Below are 19,521 nucleotides of genomic sequence, written 5' to 3' on the forward strand. Positions count from 1 at the left end.
ACGCACACACACTTGTATTTTGTGCTGTCGTAAAACCCACGTGTCCAGCCGGGAGGCTGCCAGAGCGTGGAGCTGAGGAAGCGGGACGCGGCGGCGGCCGAGCGCAGCAACCCACCGCGGCTCCGATCCGCGCCCGGGCCGGCCCGCGCTCCCGCGCGCTCGGCCGGACTGCTCTAGCGCGCTCCGCCGGCCTCGGCGCCCAGCGCTCGCGGCCCCGAGGGTTCCGGGCGGCCCGACCACCTCTAGGGCTTTCCCCCCCCGCCGCGCAGGGGCATGTAGCGCACCCGGGACGCACACTCTCCCGCACGCTCACCGACACGCACGCACGCACGCACCCGCCGGCGGCTCCGAGTTTCCAGGTAGGGCGAGGCTCGTCTAGGGCTGGGGGTCGGGGCCCCGGGGACGGGAGGCTGGAGGTCCCGGGCTGGGGGCGGGGGGCCGAGACTGTCCCGCCTCCTGGCGCCGGAGGCCAGCGCGGCTCGGGCGCTGCGCCACTCCGGCTCGGGTCGGCTCCGGGCTCCGGCTGAGGGCGGGGGCTGCCTCCTGCCGCCGAGTTCTGCGGGCGGGCGCCCTCGCGCCGGGCTTCGACTGTGCGGGGCGGGAGCTGGGGCGCCCCGGGCTGGAGGCAAAGCGGGGTGCACAGAGCTCCCTTCGCGCGGCGCCGCGGCTTCAGAGTAAACTTTGCGCCCCAGCGGAGTTGGAAAGAGGGAGCCGCGGCACCGGGCTGCCACAGGCGGAGCCCGGGGCTCAGCTCTGGCTCCGGGGTCGGGGCGGCCAGCCTCCCCGCCCCTCTCGCACCCGGCCCTGGGGCCCGGCTCACGCGCCCCCTCTCCTCTGCCCTCTGCCCCCAGCTTGAGAGGCCGGACATGCTGAAGCCCGGAGAGCCCGGCGGCTCGGCCTTCCTCAAAGTGGACCCAGCCTATCTGCAGCACTGGCAGCAACTCTTCCCGCACGGCGGCAGCGGCGGCCCGCTCAAGGGCGGCGGCGCCGCGGGTCCCCTGGGCGCGCCGCAGCCTCTCCAGCCGCCGCCGCCCCCGCCGCCGCCGCCGCCGCCGCCGCAGCGCGCAGAGCCTCCGCCGGACAGCTTGCGCCCGCGGCCCGCCTCGCTCTCCTCCGCCTCCTCCACGCCGGCGTCCTCCTCCACCTCGGCCTCCTCTGCCTCCTCCTGCGCCGCCGCGGCCGCCGCCGCCGCCGCGCTGGCGGGTCTCTCGGCCCTGCCCGTGGCGCAGCTGCCGGTGTTCGCGCCTCTGGCCGTCGCCGCGGAGCCGCTGCCTCCCAAGGACCTGTGCCTCGGCGCCGCGTCGGGCCCGGGGCCTTCCAAGTGCGGCGGCAGCGGCGGGGACGTGCGGGGCGGCCCGCGCTTCCGCTGCAGCGCGGAGGAGCTGGACTATTACCTGTACGGCCAGCAGCGCATGGAGATCATCCCGCTCAACCAGCACACCAGCGACCCCAACAACCGTACGTAGCCGCGGCCCGCGCGCGCTCTCCAGGGGCGCTGGCGCCGTCGAGCGCGGGCGCCCAGCCGGCAAGCGGGGCGGGTGAGCGGGACTCCGGGTGATGGGCTGGTCCAGGCCGCGGCTCCGCACCTCCCCGACCATTGTGGCACAATTTTGCCAACGCTAGAGAAGGCGAGAGAACGGAGGGGAGGCCGGGTGGCACCTCACGGTTTCCTTTTTCTACTCCCCTCGGTCCCTGCTTCGCAGCCCGGAGTGTTTAGAACCGCGCTGCTCGAGGACCGGGCACACAGATCTCCGCCCTCCCGCGCGACTGCGCCCCGAGGCCGGGCGGGTACTAGCCGCGCACGCTGGGGGCTTGGCCTGGCCTCAGTGGACTCGGGAGGGACCCTCAGCGTTTCTGGGGAGCGTGAGTTCCAGGGCTTGTGTCTCCTTCTCCCTACCTGATCTCTGGAGTTAACTACATAGGCTCCTTTTCGGGCCGCGCGGTTGTCAGGGGACCGGCCGAGAGCTGCGGGCTGGCCGGGCCTCGCTGGAGTAGGAATTTTGGATGACACTGGGTCTGTCTCTCCCTGCAGGCAGGCGTTATTCTTAGGTCTTCTATTTATTTAGAAAAGGAGGAAAAGAAAAATTGCCAACTGCTTAATGAGAAAACGTTTCCCACTGCAGGGTAGGGTCGTTCCCTGCGGATCCCGCGTTCTCCGTGCACCCTTGATCGAGTAAAACGTTCGCAGTCCTACCGTAGGCACGCTTGTTGCTTTACTTATTTGTTTTTTAATGATTGTGACAGTAGTTTTTTAAGTATTAGCAGGGTACTCTCCTTGTTGCCGAGTAAATGGCAAATACCTAATTTAAAAATTAGGCAAATGCCTACTTAGAGCTAGAAGGTCTCTTCTAGCTTCGATTCCTCTATTCAGAGTTTCAAACGCTTCTCACAAGTACAAGCTTCGTTTTGAGGTCTTGCAACAAAAGGCTAAATGAAGACCAAGAAAGTGTATTGCTGTGTACCCAGTTCTTTTGGGTAGTATCAGAAGTTGTGATATGTTTACACCTAAGGCATTGGTGTAAGTGCTCCATTTACTTCCAGAGATCTCTGGAGAGAATATTAAAGGTGAAGAGAGTCAGGTTGAAAGCAATAGAGGATCTGAAAGATCAGCGCTCACTTGGCTCTTTTCGTCTCATTCCTTCGTTTAGTTTCTGCAGAGTCAAAGTTGATGATAAACATGTATAATCATTCTATTTTGAATAAGCCCCTTCTTGCAGAATGTCTACCGCTCCATGAACTTCTTAATTCGTTGTAAAAGCAAAATAACTACAGGTTTTAGCTAAAGGACTCCCAGTGTCATTACTTTGACACAAGCCTAATGATGGCGGTATTTCAGTCTTTTCGTAAGGGATGGGGATCATTTTTCTGATGGAGATAATTATTACTAACAAAAAAAGAGCAGTTGTATTTACTTTTTTCCTCTCCAGAATTTGAGGGTAAAGTACTGGTTTAAAATGAGGGTTTCACCTCGAATTTGCCCTGCTGTTAAGAAGAGGCTTGTATTTTGGAGTTTTAGAAAATTTGATAAAATTATATTGTCCTAATGGATTTTTAAAAAAAATACTTCTCTTCCTCCTGAATTTCTTGCATGTGTTGTTTTCAAAACAGTTCTTTAAAAAATGTGAATTAAAAAGGCAAGAAATGCTTTGGAAAAGACAGTTCTCACTGCTAAGTGATATATAGTCGTTGTGGGCTGAGAGTGCCTCATCAAACTTGCAGTTTCTCTTCTGAATTAAATGAGTGTTGGAAAAGTTGCCAGCAGCAGCACCCCAAAGCCCTGGCTGTGGCCTGAGCTCCTGTATTGTTCACAATGCAATCTTGAGGTTCAGTGCATTTTCACCAGAGGAAAACCTAGATTAATCTGAGAAAGAATTGGGATAGATTGCTAATTAATATGTGGCTCTCGAGCCAGTTTATCATCCAGGTAACATTTTCCTCTGGCCGGAGGAAATGAATTATGATTTATTTAAATTATTCCCATTGTGTTAATCTTCTGGTATCTCCTTTTGAGTCAACTGGACTGCTTCCCTGTGCAAAGTGCAGGGGAAACCACAGAAGGCAAAGAAAGGCAGATTGTCTTATTAGAGGTTGCACTTCACGTCGTTGCCTAATTAAAGGGCCTTTGAGAAAGAAAATGGAAAGCTGAGGTAGCTTTGTGTAATGCTGGCCAGCCGGGCCTGCCATCCTTCCAGAAACTTCTCTGGGCCAGAGCACACACTCATTGGAAACCTTGGGATGTGTTTTGCAACGATGGAGTGAGATGTGATTGGGTTTAATCTAACGAGGGGGTCAAAACAAAACAAATGCAAAGGGTGGGAAACTTTTGGTCCCCCCTTGGTGGGGGAAGTCGGTCTGTTACTTGAAAGGTGGTGGACACCAGAGCTGCTCCCCATTCCCAGGTTGTCTGCCAGTAGGGGTGACGTGGGGTGGGGTGGGAGGCTGCCCAGAAGGGAGCATCTATTAATCCTCCCCCCACCCCCGTACACATTTTCCTACTTTTTCCTTTTAGATTCTTGCCACCTCCCTGTAAAAGCATTCTGTGAAGTGACCACTCAGCATTGCTTCATTTTATTACTTTGTATTTAAAAGGGTGTTGAGTCATTTTCTCTTTCTCTTACAAGGCAAAGAAAGGGATCCCCTTACTTGTCTTCCCTTTAGAAGAGTCCCTCTTTGCTTGGGAGCAACAACCCAATAACACGTGTGAATCATTAACACTCGCTTCACCTTGAAACTTTTTCGGCACCCTTTGGCAAAGGCCACACTGAAGGCCTAGCGGAGGGTCCTGTAGCTTTCTTTCACACCTAGAAGACTTAAAAACAGCAAACGCTGTATAAGCAGGGCAGGGTGACCCTTCCAATATATTTCTCTTATCTGTGTGGGTTAATTTCTTCCACCATTGAAGTACACTTTCCTCTGACTCTCTTAATGCTTATTTGCCTCTTCTCACCTCCCTAACACCGGTGGGAGGTTTGTAACAGAAACGGAGGATGGGGCTTTTCTTCCGCGTCTTGTATTACTGCCCGCACGCAATTGCTGCTGGTTGCCTGAAGCCATAGATTACGTCAGGCTCCTCCGCGGTGGCCTCTTCTCGGCCTCTGGGAGCTGGTGCCTTGCTTGAGACCCTGTCACTCTTCTTGGAAGGTAGCGAAAGGCGGCCACAGGGCGCCCCTGGTGTTTGTACGAATGATACCAGGCAGTGTCTCGGGGCCGGCTGGATTACCTTTTAAGACCTTTCAGGGAAGGTGTTCGTTTTGCACATCTGGGAGGGGGTTGGCAGCTAAGTCCTCGTGGGGGGGGGGTCTCTCCACGTGGAATCCGGACGCTTTGCAACTTCCCCTGCGGGAGGTCTCTGCCTCCTTCCATTTTGGGGGAACCCTGCCGTGCAAGGAACAGTGCTGGGAACAGCACTGGCAGGTGCTCAGGTGTGGGAGTAGGGCGCGGGGCTTTTCTATTGGTAGCGCCACCCTTTTGAAGACTGGGGAGAAGGACTGTGGGAGAGGAGGAGATCTGGGGTTTGTCCAGTTGAGCAGTTAGAGCGAGCGCTAAAAAGAGGGTGAGTGTTTTCTGACCTTCCCCAATCTCTTCCCACCCCGTTGGGAAACGCAGGTCCTGTTTGGGGGAGCTCCCGAGCCCACTAACCCGGCAGTGGGGTCTTCCTGCCACCAAGGCCCAGGCTCCGCTGCTCCCGCCCAGCGTCCCCGCTGTCAGCCGCCAGCGACTTAGATTTCAGACCTGGTCCCTGGTGGGAGGGAGGCTCTCGGAGTCAGTGTGTGGGCTTTTGTGTTGTTCTATTTTTCTTTTTCTCTTTTCTCTCTTTGTGTGTGCAGGCCCAGCCCCATCCCGTAACACACATGATTTAGCTATTTTACATCATTCGTTATCTAGCGCCCTGAAACTGAACATAGAGCCATATATTAGATTGAGGTTAGAAGAGGTGGCGACTGTTTATTTAAGGTGATAAAATGGTCCATCAGCAGTAATCTCCATCGATATGTGCCACCAGGAGATGAAGGATGAGGGGACAAGCCACAATTAATTGCCCTATAGTTTTGTATGAGAGAGTGGAGCCAGCCCAGGCCCGCTTCGATCTCCTCGCCCCCCTATTCATCATCTCCGCATTGTATATGGCGGCCTCGCAGGGGCAGGGGCCGGCCAGGTTGATCTCGGCGCAATATTCTCTCGCCCGCACACCCTGGCGCTCCCATTTAATTTATTAATACAGTCATCGGAAGACAAATAAAATCCACATTGTGCCCCCCCCCCTTCTTTCCCTCCCCTTTTGTCTCCCGCTCCTGGTCCCTGGGCCAAGCCGGCAGCCGGGAGGAGCGGGGGAAGCCCAGCGCGTGTGCGATTCGCAGGGAGCTTTGAACTCCCCTAAGAGCGCGTCCTCCAGAAGGTTCCGCGCGCCCACGGTCGGCTCCCCTTCCCGGTGGCCGGGCCAGCCTTCCTCGCCTTCTGGACGTGCCTCCGGGGCCTCTCCGGGGAGCCTGAAAGACCCCAGCGGCGGGGGGGGGGGGGGGGGGGGCCGTGCAGCGGTAGGGGCGGTGGCGCGGCCACTTTTGGGGAGCCCTCGGCCGGCAGGCGGGGACTTGGGTGCGGGGCCTCCGGTGGGCCCGGGCCTGGGCCTGGCGGTCCGCCCCGTGCCGTCTAGCGGCTGGCTCGCGAGGGCTGAGTGTCGGCTGGAGGCCGGGAGGCGTGCACCCCGGTGTGGGAGGCTCGGGCCGCGGCGCTCTGCCTGCTCCCCCCACCCCGACCCCGTCTCGGGACCCCGGCGACCCCGCGCCCGGAACGCGCACGCCGTTGCCAGCAGGCGGCACTCCCGGGGCGCCTCGCCGGCCGGGATCGATGGGCGCCCGCCCCGCCGGGCTCGGCCTGCGGGACTGGGGGCCGCGACCTCCTGGCGGTCGGGGAGGATTTATAGCTTAGCTGTTACTGCCGCCCCGGCGGAGAGGCGGGCTTCTCAGCTGCTCCTCGGGTTCCCTTCCAGAGGATGAGTGAGGGCGGGCGGAGGAGGCCGCGAGGCGTCGGGGAGCCCAGGCCTAGTGTGCTGGGGGGCTTCCCGCGGGCCCTGGCTCCGCCGGGGGCCACACGCGTCCGTCAGCCTCCCCAGACAGCAAAAAAGGCCTGAAACGTTTTAAATTTCACCCTTCCTAGAAGGCGAAATGCAACACCAGAAAAGAAAACCATGGCCTGCTTTGCCCCCCTTTACCTTCAAATAGGTCCGTTTTCAATTGCAAACGTAGCGCATGTACTTGGAAAAATATTCAATCAGCACACAAGGATATGACACGAAGAGTGAAAATCTGCTCTTCGTTACACTTGGCCTGGCCTTCGGAAGTCAGTAGGTGAATAAGTCTGTAACCTAGTGATACCTCCTTCTCTTAGTCAGGGACGCATAAACGGGAGCACGGACAGATCTACTCAGGATAGAGGAGGGACCAGGATCTCTCATACTGCCTCATGCTAAAATGGCATTCCAGAGTATCTGACTTGGAGAATCTGATGATATTTCTCACAGATACAGAAAACACTTTACAAATAGTAATCATGGATTTAGAGAAAATTACCCAGATTTTAGGATAACCTAAGAATATTTATTTGCTTACTCTTTATGCATACAAATAGACTTGTGTTATGTACTGCTTGGCATGGAATGCTGTATGTAATGTATGTGTTAAATACATTTTGGAGGGGTGCAGTTCGGGCATCTAGCCAGCTGCTCCCTTGGACCTTCTCTTGGAGGTGTTTATGGCCCCTCTCTAGAAAACACTCTGTTAGGATGTTTGTCTAACTGTGCCACTTCTCTCAACCCCTGAGTAATAACTTATTTGTTATAAGCATCTTCAAGCTCCTCTGGGACCCTGAGACATACAGTCAGAGGCCAGTTATTTTCAATGGCAGAGGTTTCATGTGTTAAAAAACATCAAGATAGAACATGGATTTGGATGTAATTGGTCAACTTCTCCAGCAGAATATTTTGCTGGAGGCACGAGGTGGTTTATCAGTTAAGACTCATGTAATTAAAGAGTACCTGTACCAGGCACAGGTACTCTTCTACATTGTGGGAGAAATTCAGCTTTTTCTTCGGCAAAATGCCACTATTCAGTTTTTCAACACTGCTGGAGACAACTGAAACTTAGCAGGCAGGGGAGAGTTTTAGAGGACTTCTTAGAGAAAGTGCTAGCCATAGTTTCATCCAGCGAACAAATATGGTTTGCTGTCTGGGGGGGGTGGGGGCGGTGGCTGGAGTTGGTACTTTTCCTCCTTATTTTATTACTGATGTAGTTGGGCTGATAGTACATGGTGTGGAGATGTGGCAAGTTGACAGGATCTCTGGTGCGGACGGGTAGGGAGTGAATACCCAAGGCTCTTGCTTCTCGCCCTAGGCCTCGTGGAGCCAACCAGAAAGGGAAAGTGGGTTAAGCAGCTCCTTGGAGTGATGTGATTTTTATTTTTACGGGACATATTGCCTTTGCTTACTGTCGTTTGTTTTAAGCTGTTTTTGCTAAGGTGCCCTGAAAGGTCATCTCTGAGGTCAGACGCTAACATTCAGAATTACGGACATCATCTGTTCACTTTCCAATACATTTAACGGCCCCAAACTCAAGATTATGGGGGAGAGATACAGGAAGCTCTGTAATTCACTGACGCTAGAGCAATTTTTGTGGCCCCTGAATAGTGCTTTCAGTGAAATACTGCAATTCTGTTGATTATGAGTGTGGGTATAAAACTCTCCCAGCTTTCATTAGTCTCCCTAGATCTTTAGATTTGGAGGCTTTGAAGTCAGGCAAACCTGACTGTGAATCTTTCTCTACCACTTTATAGTTTCTGATCCTTGGGCTAGTTACATTGCCCGTGAAGCCTCAAATTGCCTCATCTGCAAAATGGGGATCATGATGTGGTGATTATTTGATTCAGGAGAGGTGTCTGGAACAGTGGAGGCACTGGGTGACTATGAGTTTCTATCATCTTTCTTTCCCTTCCCCCTTTGTCTTGAACTTGTCATTTTCACAGTCAGAAGCTTGAGAGGATGTGTGAAGCGGATCCAGAAGGGGTGACATACGGTAAGGGTAGGAATACTTTCCATCTAGGCCCTACAGTCAAAAGCAGAGCCTGACACAGTATTTACATTAGTTGGTGTTACTGGGAGAGAGGGCTTTTTTTGTGTGATGGAGGTCCAGAGACTTGGGCACTTCCCCACCTGTAGAAACAGGTTGTCGCTTTTAACTAGGGGGGCCTGGGGACCCCTCCAAGAAGCTGCAGTCAGAGGGTCCTGTCATTTCCTGGGCTCTCTTGGGAGGAGTGCGGGGAGTAGCAGACTGAGGGGAAGGCACGGCCAGCTGGAGCCCTCCTCCACTGAGCTAGGATGAAACAAATGGTGAAACCATGGTTCCCCCACCAGGGCTGGGTTGCCCTTAGGAGTTCCTTCCTTGAAGATTCCTCGGTGACTCCCTTTGCCAAAAGTTACCTGGACTTTCCTCTGTCTTAGCAAGGATGGGGCACCCTTAGAGTGAGCCCCCAGGCCTGGCAGCAACCAAAGCCAGGCGCAGGTGCTAGGAGGGTCCGAGGGCTGCCCAGCGCTGGCGCATCCACCGGTACCCCAGCTCCTGCCGTCCGTCCGTCCGTAGCTGCCTGCCGTCACACTCGGTGCCACAGGGCTCCATTGCGTTGGCGTGGGGAGCGTCTGCTGCGGCTCCCCTGGGAGGCTGGGCCGGGGAAGCCGGGTTGTGCGGGCGGGCGGGCGCCGAGGCTGCCTCCCTGAGGCAGGTCGGCAGGGCTGGGGCGCAGACACCGCGGCTCCGCCAGGCCCATTAATAACCCGGAGGGCGCTGCGATCCGACAGCGCGGTCGCCGCAGACCCTGCTTCCCGCGGCCGCCTGGCCTTTTCCCATCCAGTTCGAGGCGAGGGACCCGGGTCGTCCACAGCCACCCGACCCAGAGGGAGGGTGAGGATCCCCTTGCGCTGCGGGCTGCTCTGGGGAACGTCGGAGCGGGAGCCTTGTTCGAGACACTTCTCCGAGAATCGCATGCAATCTTGGGGATCACCGTCTGGGCAGGAGTTGGGGCCTCTCCACTGAAGCATTACCCCATCCTTAAATTGGCGATTTATTCCCTTTCGGCTTCTGGGAAGAGCTTGCAGTCCAGCACAGGCACTCCACACCTGCCAGAACAGTCCCCCTTTCTCCACCTGAACCCCTCTGGCTGGAGTGGCCAGAGCAGGCGCCGTCAGGGACCCCAGCACCAGGGCGCCCTCAGAGGCCGGTGTCTGGGGTTCCGGTGCCACGGGGTGGGGGGGCAGGGGGGCAAGGCCGGCGCCGCGCTCTGGTCTGGGCATCGGGGGTCGGTGGGTCCGTCCCTGCGGGTAGGGAGGGCTCTCTGTGCTGGACGGGTCGCCCGCCTGCCCCGGTGATTTTTGAAGGATCTTCTAGAATTGCAGAAACAGGTAAACCAAGTATACCCAGGCGACCAAAGTAGAATCTCTCGAGACAGCAGGTGGAGCAAGAGCTGGGGCCTCTTTTCCCGGCACAGTGAACAACACACCTGCAAACAGCTGGTAGCTGAGGACTCCTGGGAACAGGGGAGAGTGGCAGAGGGAACTAGAGAAAGAAGGGAAGAGGGAGAGAGAGACGCACACCTCGAGGAGTGGAAGCCAGGCGGGGCTTCTTCAGAGACAGCCACGCTGGCCACCCCCAGCGCGCCAGGCTTGTGGGGCGCCCGGGGCTCGACCCTTCTGGGCCGATTTGGGTGCGGCGATTTCCAAGGGAGAGGCGCAGATTTGCCTCTCCCCGCTATTCCCAGTGGCCTCGGTGGCCTGAAGGTGTCCCCTCCCTGGCAGGTGGCTTACGCGGGAGGGGACGGGGTTGTCTCGGGGCTTTTCCGCACCGAGGATGGGCCGCCCTGGGCGGCGCGTTAACCGTCTTCCTTCCCTCCCTCCCTCCCGCCTGTCTCCGGCAGGTTGCGACATGTGCGCGGACAACCGCAACGGCGAGTGTCCCATGCACGGGCCCCTGCACTCACTGCGCCGGCTCGTGGGCACCAGCAGCACCGCGGCCGCCGCGCCCCCGCCCGAGCTGCCCGAGTGGCTCCGGGACCTGCCGCGGGAGGTGTGCCTGTGCACCAGCACTGTGCCCGGCCTGGCCTATGGCATCTGTGCGGCGCAGAGGATCCAGCAGGGCACCTGGATCGGGCCCTTCCAGGGCGTCCTCCTGCCCCCGGAGAAGGTGCAGGCCGGCGCCGTGAGGAACACGCAGCATCTCTGGGAGGTAAGTCCCTCGCCGCCCAGCACCTTGCCAGCCATTTGGAGCTTTGGCCGGCAAAGAGCCTGGCCCTTGGTGGGGTGGGGGGGTCAGCTCTGGGGAGAGGCTCCCTTGCTCTCCGGAGGGGAGTGGAGGAGAGATTTCTCTGGTCATGCAAATGCCAGGTGTCTGCAGCACCTGCAGTAAAGAGGTGCAGGCTTTGGCCGGGCCCAGCAGCAACCCAGCTGGGCAGACAGGCCCTACAGGTTTCTGAAGATGGGATGCCCTTAGCAAGCCTCTGTTCCAGCCGGGATGGATTTGACTGTTGGTCTCCCTGGGTCTTGAAGAAAGAAAAGCCAGCCGAGGTGATAGAGCCGAGGAGGCCGGGGCATTGGGGTGTAAGCTAGATGAATTTTGTGTCCCATTCTGAGCTCTTCCAGGATGGTTTTGGGCACTGGGCAAGAAGGAACATAAGCGTAAACTGGAGGAAGAGAGTCAGGCCCCTTTTCTCAGATGAAAACAATTTTCTTAACGCTGAACTTGAGAGACTGGGGCATGTTTCTTAACTTTCAAAGTGTCCCAAGTAAGCGGATTACATCGTGAATCAAAAATCACAAATTCTGCTTCTTCTCTGACAAAGTACAATCATGCAGTCTTCCCCAAGACAGAAAATCAAAACATAGGAAAACTCGGAGCACTTTGATATCACCCAGTCAATGATATTACTTTAGTGGTACAATCTTACCTCATGCAGTGATTTAAAAATAAGCCATGTATTTGAAAAATATTAATCTGAGATTTCTCCCAAAGCTTTATGGTTGATGATTGAGATCCAGTTCTGAAGAGGCAGATTCTTAGCCATAGGTAATCCCCCCCCCCCCCCCCCACCAGCTTTAGGCACCTCTCACCCTTGGAGTGATTTCTGAAATACAAGGTGGTAGAAGTCTTACCCTTAGGGCCATATATAAATCTCACTGAGGCCAGGCAATACAATGGAGTGGAAGTAGCCAGAAAAGAAGGTCTCTGAAGAGCCAGCAGCCAAGTTGGCATGGACCTTAAGGCTCCACTAATGGGTCGTTCCTACAGTACCTTGTCGCATACACTTGGTTCCGTGGCCTGTCAGGATGGGCGTGCGCGCCGTGAGCTGCCTCCTAGCCACTAACTAAAACTCGTGGGACTCAGTAATCCACTCAGATTTTTGCTGAGCACTCTGGCCAGCACTGTCTTAGGCCCTGGAGACATAGTGTGAAAAACAAACCTGGTCTCCACAGCCGTTCCATGAGGGTTGGCATGGGGCGCTGGGGCCTCTGCCCATAAAACCTCCTTTGATGGGGGAGGAGCTAAGCGAATGAGCTTACAGCCCTCGAGCCCAAGATGGCCACATGGCAGCCATGGGCTACGCACCCCACAGTTATCTGCTGGGGCACTGTGCCCAGGCTCCCAGGTTCCATTTCGCTCCTAAATTGGAAAAGTAGTGACACATTTTTAATCATTCAGGATAGGATTCTCGAGCGAGGAAGAAAACGTTGGGTGTATTTATGTCACCTTTTTTTCTTAAACAGAATTTTTTATAGGAAAACAAGACAGGAGAAAATGGCTCCGTACATAGAGCCAGGTTAGAAGTTAGAGCTTTTTGGATTGGAAAAACTGACAAGTGGGAAATAATCAAAGCATCTGGTTTTGAAATATTTCCCAGTTGGTTTTTGTTTCTGACTAATTAGTTGTAACCTCCAGTGTGGTTTAAAGTTTATAAAACACTTCCAGGCACTTCTCATGTTCCAGTAGTGTTATTAGGAACTCTAATACACTGCAGTTAAAGGTCTGCCAGGACTTTTCGGAGGAGATGGTAAAGCAGTCGTTCAATGGTACAGATTTGCTCCATCTGCAAATGTTAAAATTGAACACTGTCCTCTTACCCTCTGATGCCACAGGTTTGGAGTTCATCTATTTTTAGAGTGCCAGGGGACAAAGCCATAAACATGAAAAAAAAAAAAAAAACCCCAAACCCATAGTTCATTGTTTTGTTTTGTTTTGTTTTGTTTTGTTTTAAAGGATTTGGATATGATTGGGATGTTGGTCGGCGATCACTACACATATAGACTATAATGATACATATTAATACTGAAAACTATGGAGCCTTCCTTTTGTGCCTTTCCTTGTACTTGATTAAATTAAAATTCTGTTGAAATAAGAAGCGTGGGAATTGAGCGATGTTGATACCTCAGTGGATAGGAAGTGCATCTTACCTGTTGTTTTAGGTACTTGAGTTGGTTCTGTGTTAGAAAGAAGACTTGCTGGGTATATGCCTGCTTGAATGATCTCCAGATCCCTCCTTCTAAATTCAGAACGTGATCTATTTATTTTTATCATCTGTAAGAATAGTTAGAATAAGCAAACATTTCGGGGATTGAAGGGATATTAAAACTGCAGCTGTGCAAAATGTATCAGTCTCCGGGGAGATCCTATAAAATGTGACAGAGTGGGGCCAGGTAACTTAGTGCCAATGTCCCTTTGTAAGATAAAACACTTACTCTAATAGGTTTCAGGTTTTTATTAGTATGATTATTCTTAAGCTATGATATTTTTAAGTTTAAGCATTATGATTTTTTTTTAATGAAACATGACGATTAGAATTTAGTTCACTTTATAACAGGAGATTCTAAGTGTCAGATTGTTCCTTAACTGTTAGTCTTCGCTTTCAAACCTGAATTCTCTTGTGAAAAAATTGTCATCATCATATTCTTCCTATTAGGAAAGATTCCGTGATTGGAATACACACTAGATCTATAGGAAACTTTTGGCACTAATTGTTTAATGACTCACGTAATAATTACCCATTTAAAAAACACATTATTTTAGACATCTTCCAGAATATCAGGTCGACATAAAGCAGATCTTTAAAAACTTAAAAGCGGTTGAATCATTACCATTGTCTCTCTTCCTCACGTTTTTTCAAGTCACTTGCTGATGAAGAAATGTCTTTATATTTAGAGTTCAATACTCAGGGCCTGATGGATCTTACTGGGGTTACTTATCTTTATTTCAGTACAATAAATGGATTGCTAATCTTTTCCCGTCACTGTTTCCAAGTAGATGATGGATTTTTGTTTCAGTTTACAGTTCATTGTTTTTAGTATGGCTGTGCTTTATTATACACATGAAGGCTTATTACAGAAGCAATCAGATTCACCTTAGTTCCTGCTTTTGTTTAATCATTAAAAGCTCTATTTTCTTTTGTAGAAAAATGACTTTTTAATATTTAACATAGATCAGCCATGGAGAGCTTATTTGTTTTGTCAGTGTGCTGTCATCTTTTAGTTAATATTTTCTTTGTACTAATCCTGGTTCTTAAAACTATAGCAATTTAAAGAAAGTTCAATATCATTCCATTACCTTCAATATATTTTGGCTCTCTGGGGGTATCCGTGGGAAATTCTAAGAGTTTTTCTTTTTCTTTTTTCTCTTTTTTTTAAAGCCAGAAGCCCAGGTGATTTTTTTTTTTTTTGTAATTTAAGGAGATTAACAAACTAAAAGCCAAATCACTCGTCTTTTTTTTTTTTTTTTTTTTGGTCAGTTTCTTTTAGAATCCGATTTTAATGTGTTTTACAAAAAATAATTCACAGAGCTTAAGACAAAAACATGACAGGATGGATTAAACAATCACTCGCTTTGCTTATATACATTTATTCCAGCAAGACTTGGATGCATGGTATATTTCTAGCTATTTGGCCATAATGAGAAAAATCTTTCTGAATGTTTTGCAAAGAAAACATAGTCTTTCTCAGCAATTAGGTCTTATTGATGAGAGTGAGATAATTTTGTTCTAATGTGTTTTCTAATAAAGACGTGAAAAGGCACGTTTGATTTCAACATTTATGAAAACATTATCTCAATTATTAATGTGCCCTTTTTCCCTTGAGATAAATTAATCTAGTTGCACATGGTTTCCCCTTTCTGCTTAACATCAGAATTTAATATGACTGGACCTGAGGAATGTACATCGTGTAAACTTAAAAATTCTATTGGATATAAAATACGGAAGTTTAAAATAAAGTTACAGTTTAAGATAGGCCAGAATTACCCAGGCCTTTCAAATCAGAGTCTGATTTGACAGGAAATTTTAGTGACAATGACAAAATAAATCGCACTTGTTTTCACCCTAGAAAAATTATGCTGCTAATTGAAATAATGTAGTGACTTGTTAGGATTACAGTCAAGGTACTAGGAAGGGCTTTAATTTCATAGAATCTGTCTTTGCCTCAGTAAATTTGAGTGTCTCGTTTTCATTTACACTACGTGAAAACCTTCATTATTTTTCTTCAGAAAACCAAGGGGGATAACATAATGTGGGGTGGGTTTTTTTTGTGTGTGTGTGGTTTGATTTTATGCCATAATATTTTAGATTTAATAAGAGATTTGCTTTTAAGCAAATGGCCGATTTTTCATCATTACCATTTAGCTTAGGTCAAAAGACATTGATGAAACCAATATTAAAAATATATTACACGTTGCTAAATGTTTATATTTCAAAACCATCATTGGCAATTGGTACTTGAAGGAAATGAATTGGCTTCATATTTTAAATGCATTACGTATGTTTTTTACCATCACCTAATTCCTCGTATAGTACTGTACTCATTTGTATCTATATTTCGATGTTGAAAAAATTTAAAATTAATCATTTAAAATGAAATTAAAATCACTTAAAAATTTGATGGAAATCACTTTAAAATTGTTCCAGTGATAGTATTATAATTACATAGTCCATAGTTTTGCTTTGTAGACTTCGGCTCGTTGGGCCTGATTCACCAAAGCACAAAGGGATGGAATTAAGTGGCTGTTCCCAGTTATATTGAAGTAGAAATTGTTCTTCCTAGTAATTTATCATTTCATATAATAGACTGCTTGTCAGCGTGGTTTTGAGTATATCCATTTCATGAACTCCAAATGATTTCTCCTTAAGAATCAGCCGTAGTCCTGCTCCTATGATGTCTTCAGTTTGCAGAGTAACAACTGGTGTATCTCTTCGGCTTTGCCTCATTTTGTCTGAAGATGTCTGTGATAGAGATGCCCACTTGATAGAGTGTGAACATCTTGTAGTTTTACATAAACGGCTAAACCATCTGCCGCCTCTTGGAATGATTTCCAGCATTGTGTTAAAAATCAAAACTTAGCGCTTCAAGTTGGCTTTGCAGAGGCCCGTGAACAGGTTTATGTCTCACCCTGCCCAGGGCCACCCATGGTTTTCCAAGTCCAAAAGTGATACTGCTTTGAAAACAAAACAAAACAAAAAACACCGATAGCAACCATTTGGAAATTCTCACACTAGTGAGGTTTAATCCAAGCATGCATGTGACAGGACAGACCTTCAGTTACAAATACTTTATGAAGAGTGATGTGTTCTGTGTCTGCAGGACTATTTTTCTCATTAGTTCATTTTATCTGTTGTTTACAGATCGCTTCTCTTATTGATAGCATTTTGTCCATGCAAAGGAAATAAGTATGTCTTGTCACAACTGCATATTCCCTGACATCATATGATTCCCCCCCGCTTTTTCCCACACTGATTTAAACATAGGGTCAAGAAATTAAAATCAGAAGCTCAGCCCTCCCCCCTGGTAGCCAGCGAGCCTACGAAAATGTGTTTATGGTAACCTTGGGCCCCGAGGAGCCTGCAGGGGAGCCTCTTTATTTTATTATTTTACTGTGTCACTTAAAGCACTTTGAATTATTCGAGGAACTCTCTTTTGTTACCCAGAGATCACGTATAATATGACGGGTTTTTGCCAATTTGATGGAATATTAAAAAAGGGCCTGTTCCTTAGCTGAGAAATCAGGTCCACAATATCCAGATCCCCTCGTGCCGCCGATCGGAAGAATGCGTGCCAAGAACCACTGCGGGACTGCCTTGCTCTGTCTCTTCCTCGCTTTCTTTTTTCTTTTTATTCCGAATCTTCTAGGCTCCAAGATTTCATGAGTTCAGACATTCCATGTGTATTTACACAAGAAATACAGACTCCGGGATAGCTACTTAGCATAAAAGCCAGAGAAGCTGGAGCCGAATATACTTTTCCTTGTTGTAAGCATTTGCCACCTCGCTCAGATAAGTTACAGAATTCCATTATCCAAATTGTTACACATGTGTGACAGAGGTTGACCTTTTGTCATGTCAATCCTTTTTGTGTAGGCCCCAGGCTCCAGCCTAATGGCTCAAACCCTGATTTACTCACTGTAATAAGGGCAGGAGGTCGAGCAATTGTCAGGCTGTCCTCTTCTTGGAGCCTGGTTGAAGGCTGTTAACACAAAGCTTTTCAAAGTGAATTTACAACCAGCACCACTGACAGAGGCCAATCAGCGCACCATAAATGTCAGGTTAGTGAGATTGAGCAGTAAGTAAAGGAGTGACAGCACGCTATTGGCTGGAATCAGTTGGCCAGGGTTTAACTGAGAAGAGCAATCTAGGGGTGTCGAGCTCAGGTAGGGCACTCAGTGTGCAGCCTGGGCTTCCAGGTGGGAGCGCGGAGAGGTACCTGTTGGGGGGGGAGCGGTGCTTAGCAGGCGCCGGACTGTCGCGGCGTCCCCTGCCCCCCTCCGAGGCTTGGTGGCAAAGAAGGGTCCAGCGTTAGACAGAAAGGAGAGGGAGCAAAACCATGAACAGGGTTGGGGCTTTCAAAACCAGGGGACACAAGGCGGCGCCTCCCTGTTCAGCCAAAAGGTAATTGCTGTTGTTCAAACTCCAAAACTCCAACAGGGATTTCCACCGAGGCGCGGACGCAAGGAAGCCCCCCTCTCCAGCTCTTCTTGGGGCTGAGCAATGTGAAACTTTTCGTGGAAGTCACTAATGAGTGATTATGGGTTGCGGGCCTGAATATCCGTGAGGTGTGGTTTCTCTCCCCCGCCCCCACTCCCCCCCCCCCCACGGAATGTTTTTATCATTTTGTGTAATGACAGCCTGGACAACAATTCATTTAGCTCTGAAGGCATCAGCATTAAAATGGAGGAATCCATTAAAATGCTGTATGCAAGGATTTATAAATTAGGCAATTTCCTTGATTATTGCAATCATTTACAAAATTGATTGTTCCGGTGTGGTATAGACAGATTTCAGCAACTTTCATTGACAGCAAGCACAGTCTCTGGTATCTGTAGCTACTGGTCACTAAACCAGGTCACTGGACCTCCCCGCCCCTCCCCTGTTGTGTTTGGTCTCAAGGTCAGGCAGACTTTCAGAGAACCTTAAAAATTAGGAAGTTTCCGTGGTGTTCAGAGGAGACCTACCTAGGCTCTGAGGGTAGGTGCAGGTTCTTTTAAAGGTTTGTAGCCATGTTTGCACAGGTGAGTTCTCGTTTTGGAGGAGGGTGCTGATGATCCACGTGTTTCAGATCAGAAGCGCAGATTTTGAAATGATGCCAACTTAAAAGGAGATAATTTTTGCAAATCGCAGCCGTAAATATTTGTTTGATTGAAGATCTGAAAGTCAGTAATGTGTTTTATCTGTTGGTCCTTAGAGTTCTAATTATCCAATAGATATATTGTAGAGTCACTGGATTTTAGGTCAGTTAATTCTGGAAGGCATAATAAAGATATTGTTACAAGTGTGAGGCGCTCAAAATGCTGCAGATTTTCCTATACGAGAACACACACAAGTCCACTTGGTGCTTAATCACTAACCACAAACCACAGAGTTGCCTTTATTCCTGAAATATCAGAGAGGGGCATGCCAAATGTGTCTGCAAAACTCTGTCCCATGAAAGCTGGCCATGCGGTTTATGCTTAGCACAAAATAACTGACTTGAGACATTTGTTTTTAATCATCATTTTGTTTTTAATCACAGTTTTTCCCTTTTGGAACTCTAAAACAAAATGGGGCTTGTAAAATAATAACACTTGGGAAAATCGTTTAACACTGTTAGGGAGACAAAGACATTTTTTAGCTTGTCCTCCTTTGAATACAAAAATATTTGATCTCAGGGTAGTCCTTTGTTTAAAAGGGTAAACGTTGTGTTTTAGGAAGTCCTATAGCTTGGTGTTTGGGTATTGTTGCTTCAGAAGCCATGGGTTTCTTTTCATTTTTATTTTATTTATTTTTTTTAAAAGATTTTATTTATTTATTTGAGACAGAAAGAGAGAGAGAGAGAGCACGTGAGGGGGGGAGGGTCCGAGGGAGAAGCAGACTCCCCGCTGAGCAGGGAGCCCGATGCGGGACTCGATCCTGGGACTCCAGGATCATGACCTGAGCCAAAGGCAGTCGCTTAACCAACTGAGCCACCCAGGCGCCCCTTCTTTTCATTTTTAATGAGTTGTAATATTCATGGCTTAAAAATTCAGTAGAAAGGCAGTATTTTCATTTCAGTGTCTTGATATTGTCGCCTTATTTTTATTTAAATGTTCCTTTCCACAGGTATGTCTGGTTTCTGTTAAGACTTAAAAGCCATGGGACCAGATCTGTCTCGGGTGAACTGTGGCACATTTATTTAATAAACTGAAATCTACAGCATGCCGCTCTGAAATAAGGATACGGGGCTAAGCCCATTTTATTAAAATGAACAGTGTTTTTCGCTCTCTGTGATCACTTTAAACTAAAGCTGCCTCAGATAATGAAGTGTCTTCTATAGAAACATTCAGTGTAATCTCATTCAGCAGAAACTTAAGTGCTTTTTAATTGGAATCAAATTAAATGTAATCAAGTCATGTTTTCAGGGTCTTGTAAAGCACCGAGACCTAAGTGTTCTTAGCACGCTTGGGAATATTAATGTTGATCACAAATTTAGTACAATGGTGCTAA

The 19,521-nt window shown here is 49.6% G+C and overlaps 1 protein-coding gene across 1 annotated transcript in view; it reads left to right on the top strand.

Annotated features, from left to right (window-relative positions):
- The first annotated feature begins 866 nt into the window (after window positions 1-866).
- The window catches only part of PRDM6 (PR/SET domain 6), a 99,422-nt gene continuing 80,767 nt past the window's right edge, over window positions 867-19,521 (top strand). The window contains exons 1-2 of the mRNA XM_035013998.1: window positions 867-1,458; window positions 10,456-10,763. Of these exons, the coding sequence (XP_034869889.1) occupies window positions 867-1,458; window positions 10,456-10,763 (900 nt within the window). The remainder of the gene's footprint in view (window positions 1,459-10,455; window positions 10,764-19,521) is intronic.

The sequence above is a fragment of the Mirounga leonina genome, unplaced genomic scaffold, assembly GCF_011800145.1.
Source record: "Mirounga leonina isolate KUSES-001 unplaced genomic scaffold, KU_Mleo_1.0 Mir_168, whole genome shotgun sequence".
NCBI classification, from domain to species: domain Eukaryota; kingdom Metazoa; phylum Chordata; class Mammalia; order Carnivora; family Phocidae; genus Mirounga; species Mirounga leonina.